A 9384-nucleotide genomic window follows, 5' to 3' on the forward strand; every position below is an offset into this window, starting at 1 on the left:
AAAAAGTTCACGTTGATACAGATTAGTCCCCAAGGTCCGAAAATAGCGGCAATAGTCCTCAAGGTCACACTTTTTATTTGTCCGTCGATACCCAGTTTGACAGCCTCGTTAAGTACTGGCAAGAATGCCACGTGTTGAAGTATTATTGGTCCAAATTTTAATTTTAATTAAAAATAAAAAAAATAATTAAAAAATAAATAAATAAAAAGTTTAATATTATTTTTATTTTCTTATTTAAAATTAATTTCTTTTTCTTTTTCTTTTTTTCTTTTTTCTTTTTTCTTTTTTTTTTCTTTTTCTTTCTTTTCTTCTTCATCTTCTTCGTCTTCTTCTCCTTCTTCTCACTGCCATCACCATCAACCCCCAACCTTAACCCCAAACCAGCTGCACCACCACCTTCAAATAATTTCCAATGCATTAATAAATTTCTATTGCACAAATAAAAAATCCCAAAACCCCAAAAATAATTTAAATCAAAAAAACAAATCAAAACCCCAAATCCTAAATTGTTTGTAGTGATATGAATAGTCTAGCTTATATGTGAATTAATGATGGTGATTAAGTAGCTATGCAAATCCACCCCTACATAGTTTCAGTAATATGATTATCTCATTCTGCATTGATATTCTGGGTATGTGGATTTACTCTTGGAATGCTTCTTGTTTACGAGGGAGAGAAATTTGCAATTCCTTTTCCAATGTTTTCATTTCCAATTATTCCTTCACTATATTGCTTCTGTTATATATGTATCCTAAGGTTCCATTGTCATGTAATTGCAGATCAAGAATTTGTCTGCAATGGAGGTGAATATAGTCCGCCCATTTGTTGGTCGAGCGCTGCAGGCATTCTATAAGCACGGTAGTCCAGATCTCATTCCGAATCCAGAGAGAATGTCTAACTCTAACAGATTTCAACAACCAGCACCAGCTGATCATGGACAAAGAGTATGTCATAAACTCAAAAACATTTTGTGGTTGCAAAGGTTATTTGCTAATCTGTTGTCAACTTTTTTTTTTCTTTCCCTTTCTCAGCGTCCTCTACGTAAAAGGTAGAAGGGTTCTTAAGTGATATGATTAGTTATCTTCACAAATCACGTCGAAGCAATGGATTTGGGGTTTTTGATTGAGGATTTGGGGTTTTGATTTGTTTTTTTGATTTAAATTATTTTTGGGGTTTTGGGATTTTTTATTTGTGCAATAGAAATTTATTAATGCATTGGAAATTATTTGAAGGTGGTGGTGCAACTGGTTTGGGGTTAAGGTTGGGGGTTGATGGTGATGGCAGTGAGAAGAAGGAGAAGAAGACGAAGAAGATGAAGAAGAAAAGAAAGAAAAAGAAAAAAAAAAGAAAAAGGAAAAAGAAAAAAGAAAAAAAAGAAAAAGAAAAAGAAATTAATTTTAAATAACAAAATAAAAATAATATTAAACTTTTTATTTATTTATTTTTTAATTATTTTTTTTATTTTTAATTAAAATTAAAATTTGGACCAATAATACTTCAACACGTGGCATTCTTGCCAGTACTTAACGAGGCTGTCAAACTGGGTATCGACGGACAAATAAAAAGTGTGACCTTGAGGACTATTGCCGCTATTTTCGGACCTTGGGGACTAATCTGTATCAACGTGAACTTTTTGGGGACTTTTGCCGCAAATTTCCCTTTTGGAAACAAAGGGCTAAACAATTTTGGCTCAAGGATGGGGATCAGAACAGTAAGTACTTCCATAGAGCGGCAAGTAACAGACGAAGTCACAACCGCATTGTTAAGCTGAAAAATGACAATGGCGATTGGGTAGAATGGGATCATGGATTGGAAAATGTGATTGTTGACTATTTTTCGAATTTGTTTGCTACTGATGGTAGTGCTTGTACTGAGGTGATTGATTGCATTCAGTCACGGGTTACTAGCCAAATGAATGAGGAGTTGACTCGGAATGTCTCTGCAGAGGAAGTGAAGCGAGCAGTTTTTGATATGCATCCTGATAAGAGCCCTGGTCCAGATGGGATGACCCCCGCGTTTTATCAAAAATGTTGGGGAATTGTTTGCAATGATGTGGTCAGCCTTGTTCAACAATATTTCAGTACAGGAGTTTTTCCACCGGGTTGTTGTGACGCTAATATAGTTCTTATTCCAAAGAAGAAAAGGCTCGAAAGAATGGTTGACTTAAGGCCTATTGCGCTATGTAATGTTCTGTATAAAGTGATCACCAAAGTCATGGCAAACCGAATGAAACCTTTTATGGATGAAATTGTGGCAGATACTCAAAGTGCGTTTATTCCGGGTCGTCTTATTTCTGATAACATCATGGTCTCCTTCGAAGTGCTTCATTATTTAAAGCGGAAAAGAAAAGGAAAAGAATGGTACATGGCTCTGAAATTGGACATGAGTAAGGCTTATGACAGAATTGAGTGGGGCTTTTTGAGAGCGATGCTTGCTAAACTTGGCTTCGGTCAATTTTGGGTGAACTTAATCTTAAATTGTGTCACTTCTGCTTGCTACAAGGTTACTCATGGAGGACGTGGCAATATTGGCCCTATTGTACCAAGTAGGGGAATTTGTCAGGGGGATCCGTTATCACCATATATTTTTATCCTTTGTGCTGAAGGACTTTCTGCGCTTATTCGGAAGTATGAAGATCGGGACTGGGTACATGGGTGTAAGGTGGCTAATGGCGCTCCAAGGATCTCTCATATGCTCTTTGCAGATGATAGCTACCTCTACTGTAAAGCTACTGTTGCGGAGGCGTTGAAAATTCAAGAGTTGCTTCACAAATTTGAGATGGCTTCGGGACAGAAAGTGAATTTGAACAAATCCTCAATATTTTACAGTGTCACAGACATCAGGCAGAGATATGACATTAATGCATATGACACAAGCGGATGAAAATAGTCTCTATTTGGGCCTGCCTAGTACACTGGGGAGAAATAAGTCTGCAGTTTTGGGCTATCTCAAAGATCGAGTAAGGAAAAGACTTCAAGGATGGGAAGCTAAGATCCTTTCTCGTGTCGGAAAGGAGATTCTCATAAAGACGGTGGCTCAATCTTTACCGAATTATGCAATGAGTGTTTTTCTGTTACCGGCGGAGATTGGTAAAGACATTGAGTGTCAGATGGCGAATTTTTGGTGGAAAACATCCTCGGGGGGCACCAAGGGGATTAATTGGATGTCGTGGGATCGTATGTGTAAGCATAAATCAGTGGGTGGCATGGGCTTTCGTAAATTACGGGACTTCAATCTTGCTCTCCTTGGAAAGCAGGGCTGGCGTCTACTTTCTAGGCCAAACTCTTTGGTGGCACGAGTTTACAAAGCTCGTTACTTCCCAAATGAGAGTTTTCTTACAGCACAATTAGGAAACAACCCAAGTTTTGTTTGGAGGAGTATTTGGGAAGCTCAAGATCTTGTTCGGAAAGGTATAAGGATGGCAAGTGGGAGACGGCGGCTCAATCTCTGTTTTGGGGGATCCGTGGTTGCCTGATGCTGATAATCCGTATGTTCTTTCATCTCATCCAGGCTTGGAAGGGGTTAAAGTTTGTAGCCTCATGTGTCCGAATGATAGATGTTGGGATTTGGAGATTTTGCAGGACATGTTTAGGGATAGGGATATCAGTCTGATCACAAAAATTCCTTTACAAGTGTCCCCGTATCCCGATCAATATTTTTGGCATATGGAGAATTCAGGTCTTTACACTGTTAAGAGCGCGTATAGCCTTATCCAACAGAGCAAGGGGCTAGTCTATGAAGATAACTTCTCCACTTTTTGGAAACACTTATGGGCATTACGCATTCCACCAAAGGTCAAGAATTTGATTTGGCGTGCAGGTACGCAGTGCCTCCCAACTATGTGTCAATTGCTTACTAAGCGAGTGGCAGTTAGCGCATTGTGTCCTGTGTGTGAACTTGAGGAGGAGACTATCCTTCACTGCTTGTTTACTTGCCATCATGTGCATCTTTGCTGGGACAGAGTATGGATAGGAACTCAGGTACCTGTCAATCATAACTTTTTATCCTGGATGGCTCTTCTTTTTGAGAAACTTGAGGTTGAGATGAAAGCGATGGTTGCTACTCTTTGTTGGGCGATATGGAATGCCAGAAATGAGCTGGTATGGAAACGGAAAAGAGTGGGTGCTTCAGATATTGTTGTGTCGGCAAGGAACTATCTTGACCAATGGAGAAATGCTCAGAAATCTCAAACCGAGATATCATGGCCTGGTTTCCAGGCGGGTGATGGTGCTGAGCAATGGTCTTGTCCACCTGAGAATAGTGTCAAGATTAATGTGGATGCAGCTTTGTTTGAAGATGGGAATCGGGCGAGTGTGGGAGTAGTGGTCAGGGATGCCAAGGGACTCTTCATCGATGGTTTCACAAGGATGTTTCAGGAAACGTTAGATCCAGCTCTTGTGGAAGCAATGAGAGTTCGAGAAGCGCTAAGTTGGTTGAAGAGAAGACCAAGGCAACAGGCTTTTGTTGAAACTGATTGCCTTACGGTAGTGCAAGCACTTCGGAGTCAAGTGAAGATGATTTCGTTATTTGGTATTGTTATTTCAGAATGTAAATGTATTCTTCAAGAGTTGAAAAATGTCTCAATTTGTTTTATTAAGCGGTCAGCTAATATGGTAGCTCATTGTCTCGCAAGAGCTTCCATTTTATATCCTGATCGTAGTTTCAGTTTGGGGGATGTCCCAACTGATATGCTACCTTATTTGGTAGCTGAATTTGCTGGCTAATAAAGTTTGCTTTTGCTTTCAAAAAAAAAAAAAAAAGTACGTACATACCATATGGTAGCTTTAAAATAAATTTACAAATAATTTTTAGTAATTTATAAAATTAGTTGACATATATTATATTTTGTTTAAGTTATTTGCTAATTCTTTTTCGTTAACAAACTATAAAGTTACTTTTAATTTCAAACATTTTACGTTATTAAAATTGGTATATTAGATTTTTTTTTTATGTTAAAGTTTGATTGCTTATTTTTTAAAAAAAGTGAATAGAAAAGAAATTAAAATGTTATATACCCTGAAGTACTTTTTCAGGTGTATTTAGAATACTATATGAATAACAAATTTATTTTAGTAACCTATTAAAATTGATTGGCATATATACTCTTGTTGATTTTAAAATTTGATTAATTAAATTGGAAAAGAAAAAAAACCAACAAAGTTATTTTTATTTCGGTCATCTATTGGTGTTGGCGAAGAAATATATTTTTTGCATATCAAAATAATTATCTCTAAAAGTAAATTATAATTAGTATAATTTTTGAACTCAAATAATTACTAATGAAGTCAGAAAAACTTTATAAAGTTTTTAAAAAATAAAATAAAATTAAAATTAAGAAAATGAGAGAGACATGTAAATGTTATTTTATTGTGAAAAAATAAAATGTAAATAAATAGAAAAGCAAGTCAAATAGTGTTAATAAACAATTGAGTAAGAGGGTTTGAAAAAAAAAAATAGAAGAAGAGACTCTCAGTGGTTAGAAAGTAAATAATTTAAAAAATGTGTATACTGAGCTAATTTTCTCTAAAATTAATATGATATTTTACTACTTTTTTTGGCGCATGTACAAAACCTATGGTTGTAATAACTCATGAAATTCCATGGTCTCTAATTGACAAAGACATATTTAACTGTCTATGAAAGAATACAAATATTTATATGTGTTAATATTAAGCAATAAAAAATATATATATATAATTTACATATAGCAAGTAGACATATATGCAAGGTGGAAATTAAGCTGATAAATTAAAAAATGACGTGGAAATTATCAATGATATAGGTTAATTCACAAGTCACAATTAAAATCATATCAGAAAAATACAATTGCTTGGATTGGATATTCACTCAAAACCCTTCATGCAAACTCAACTACTTAGGCTGTGAGATAAGATTACACTAGAGAATGCCACGTGTCAATACCAATGAAGCATAAGACGGCTATTTTTTTTGCAGTACGTATATGTGTGTGGTCAATAAGATTCGAATTTGGCACTAAACATGATCCAACGGTCAAAAGACACCCATCCTTTTAGAACACAAAATCAAAGCTGTTGGATTGAAAAGAAGGGCAAAACAGGAGTAGTTGGTCTATAAATAAAGGAGGAACAAAGCTTATTAGAGCATAGCAAAACAAATCTATATTCTCTTATTTACATAGTAAAGTAGTTAAGCAAAGGGTACAATATAAATGGCTTCCTCAATTGTATCTTCCGCCGCCACCGTCGCCTCGGTCGGCCGCTCCACACCGGTACAAGCCAGCATGGTGGCTCCTTTCTCTGGGCTCAAGTCAAGTGCTGCATTCCCAGTGACTCAAAAATCCAACAATGATATCACAACTTTGGCCAGCAATGGTGGAAGAGTTCAATGCATGAAGGTACTACTTTACCTTAGTTAATTGACTTTCATTTATAGAATGTGAGCCAAATTTTAGCTAAATGTGATTAAATTAACCTAAAACTATTTTATTATTATTATTATTATTATTATTATTATTATTATTATTATTATTTAAAAATAGAAAATTACTCCATATATGGTGTGATGTATTGAAAAAAAAATTAGTAATGTATTTTAAAAAATAAAGAAAAAAAATTGTTGATAAAGACTGTCACATATATTACACTAAAACTATAAGCGTTATAATTGTAAGATTTTTGGATCTTTCATTTATAGAAAGTGAGCCAAATTTTAGCTAAATGTGACTAAATTGACCTAAAACTATTTTTTTTTATTTTTATTATTATTATTATTTAAAAATAGAAAATTATTCCTTATATGGTGTAATGTATTGAAAAATCAATAAATGTTTTTATAATGTATTTTAAAAGATAAAAAAAAAAAAATTGTTGATAAAGACTGTTACACATACAATTACACTAAAATTATAAGCGTTACAATTGTAAAAATTTTTAATCTGTCTCTAAATTTGGGTGAATTGATTAATAAAATGTTGTATAAATATAGGTATGGCCACCAAGAAACTTGAAGAAGTTCGAGACACTTTCATACCTTCCACCTTTGACTACTGAGCAATTGTTAAAGGAAATTGAATACCTTCTCAAGAACAACTGGATTCCCTGTTTGGAATTTGAAGTTGGTGTAAGTAATTATTAATTATATTACTAATTATGTGAATTAATTAATAATAATTATAATAATAAATGTGTTATTGTATGTATATATATATAGGAGGCTTTCGTGTACCGTGAGCACAACAGGTCCCCAGGGTACTACGATGGACGTTACTGGACAATGTGGAAGTTGCCTATGTATGGTTGCACAGACGCAACACAAGTGCTTAAAGAGGTTGAGGAAGCCAGTAAGGAGTACCCAGATGCACACGTTCGTATCATTGGATTCGACAACGTTCGCCAAGTCCAGTGCATCAGTTTCATTGCTTACAAGCCCCCACAATAATTAACTTAATTAATTGAGTTAATTCTTAATTAATTATGTGACCATATCCATCCACATTCCGTTACTTTCATTTCAATTTGTTTTTGTTTCGGTTTGTTTTGTTATCAAAAGACTTGTATTAATGCATGTTTGTGTTAATTAAGTTCTTCATTATCTTTATACTTAATATCTTTTTTTCTTTTTTGTATTATCAATGTGAATGAATTATTTTATATAATAAAGAGAATAATGTTGGAGTTCAAATTTATAATTCGTCATTTAATAAATATATTTGTAACCGTCCTAAATATTTGGGAAGTCCTCTTCTAATTTTAAAAGTTGGGCCCCTATAAAAAAATATACAATTTATAAATAATATTTTTAAATATTATCATACGGTTATATATTTTACAAAACACTACAAAATTCCAATTAATTTATAAAAATTGTTATTGATTGCAATACAATAAAAAATTATAAAAAAAAATATAAAAGGTTTAAAAAAAATAATATATAGCAATAATGAATTTTTATTTTTTTGCTAAAAAACAATAATAGAATTGAGAATAAATTTTGAAAATTGACATAGAAATAATCAATGATAAGTTATTAGCTTTTTAAAAAATTGAGTTCATTAAAAAAATTGAAAAGCATTAAAATATATCTTACCTTATATATAAAATGGCTATGTAACGGTTTTTGTTGTGTCCTTTTAACAGTTTGTTATCTATTTAACAGAATATACTCAAAAACAAGTTAACTTTAACAGACATTTATTCATACACAACTGAAAAGAAACCATTTACAACAATTATACAAAACAACATAATTATTCGAAGGATACCTATTCACAGAAGCACCCATTCATTTACACATGTTATATATGAAAAATTAAACATTTTTGCAATAGTTAAACAAAACAAAAACTTTGTGTGGTGCCGCCTTCCAAATTAATTTCCACTCATTGTTGAAGCCTTATAATCTGATAAAATCTGCAAAGTTCTCACTGCGATCTGTAAAGGTATTTTTTTGATGCTTCATTATTTAAATTTAATAGCAATAAATTTATAGACATTCTCACTGCGATCTGTAAAGGTATTTTTTGACGCTTCATTATTGTAAATTTAATAGCAATAAATTTATAGACAAAACTTAATAAATTTAATAGCAGATTGAAAGAAGGAGATTGATAGAAATTTTATTTTATATATGTATACTATATATTTGATTTATATATACATTATATATATAAGGTAACAGAACTACAAACCTGGGATTATCTTTGATCATTTTCATTATTGGACTATGATAAGATCAGTCCTTTTGCTCTGCTTCCCCTCCCTTTCTCTATGCCATTCCCTTCAATCGTTTTTTTAAAGCGGAAAGAATCGGCTTTTGAAGAAAATCGATGGGTAAAGAGGAGTCTTCTTCCTCTGCCCTTCTCTATGCCTTTCCTTCAATCTTTGAAGTAGTATCAATTGATTTCCTATAAAAAAATGGTTTCTATGTAACAAAAGAAAAATATATAAAAAACATAGAACCATACAAAGTATATACTTGTGAGATTTAGTGTGAATGGCCAAACATTCTCCACCATCGAACACTAACGGCGCCACCATCACCACCATCGACCATAATAAAATTACTCAACCATAAAAATTCTAGCTTCTTCCGTAAGAAGAGAGGAGAAGAAAATTTCATAATTTGAAGTTTTTTAGACAAAATAATGGCTGCCCTAAGTGATATTATAATTAGATGGAAAATTACTTAGGTTTGACATTTAGGGTTTTTTTTTTGGGTTGCTTTTACCTTTTGGGCCGACTAAATAGTTTTTAAATATACCATTTTTATTGTATGCGCAATTAATTAATACGTGTCGTTTTCTAAGTTTACTAAATTGGTTATTGATCATTTTAATGAGATTTTTGGATTTTAACTTTACTAATTACTACATTCCTTTAGATTTGTTTCAAAATGTCTAATTAA

The 9384-nt window shown here is 33.0% G+C and overlaps 1 protein-coding gene and 2 long non-coding RNA genes across 3 annotated transcripts; 2 read left to right on the forward strand and 1 right to left on the reverse strand.

Moving 5' to 3' along the window:
- Nucleotides 1–275: 275 nt before the first annotated feature.
- On the forward strand, nucleotides 276–1104 carry LOC133037797 (uncharacterized). Its single transcript, XR_009687792.1, has 3 exons — nucleotides 276–631; nucleotides 780–944; nucleotides 1032–1104. It is a non-coding gene; the product is annotated as an uncharacterized LOC133037797 (long non-coding RNA).
- Nucleotides 1105–5957: 4853 nt separating this feature from the next.
- LOC115716971 (ribulose bisphosphate carboxylase small subunit, chloroplastic-like) lies at nucleotides 5958–7662 on the forward strand. Its single transcript, XM_030645899.2, has 3 exons — nucleotides 5958–6376; nucleotides 6967–7101; nucleotides 7192–7662. Exons 1-3 carry the CDS (start codon nucleotides 6191–6193, stop codon nucleotides 7417–7419), a joined length of 549 nt encoding a protein of 182 aa, XP_030501759.2. The 5' UTR covers nucleotides 5958–6190; the 3' UTR covers nucleotides 7420–7662.
- Nucleotides 7663–8138: 476 nt separating this feature from the next.
- LOC133038056 (uncharacterized) lies at nucleotides 8139–9133 on the reverse strand. Its single transcript, XR_009688014.1, has 2 exons — nucleotides 8669–9133; nucleotides 8139–8411 (listed from the first exon to the last, which is right to left on the reverse strand). It is a non-coding gene; the product is annotated as an uncharacterized LOC133038056 (long non-coding RNA).
- Between the last annotated feature and the right edge of the window lie 251 nt (nucleotides 9134–9384).

Source organism: Cannabis sativa, chromosome 5 (assembly GCF_029168945.1).
Source record: "Cannabis sativa cultivar Pink pepper isolate KNU-18-1 chromosome 5, ASM2916894v1, whole genome shotgun sequence".
Lineage (NCBI taxonomy): Eukaryota > Viridiplantae > Streptophyta > Magnoliopsida > Rosales > Cannabaceae > Cannabis > Cannabis sativa.

Excerpts from the sequence above, each read along its gene's own strand:
- LOC115716971 (XM_030645899.2), top strand. The coding sequence starts at position 6,191 with ATGGCTTCCTCAATTGTATCTTCCGCCGCCACCGTCGCCTCGGTCGGC. Across the intron at positions 6,377-6,966 it reads GAAGAGTTCAATGCATGAAG|GTATGGCCACCAAGAAACTT; the intron begins GTACTACTTTAC and ends GTATAAATATAG. Across the intron at positions 7,102-7,191 it reads GTTTGGAATTTGAAGTTGGT|GAGGCTTTCGTGTACCGTGA; the intron begins GTAAGTAATTAT and ends ATATATATATAG.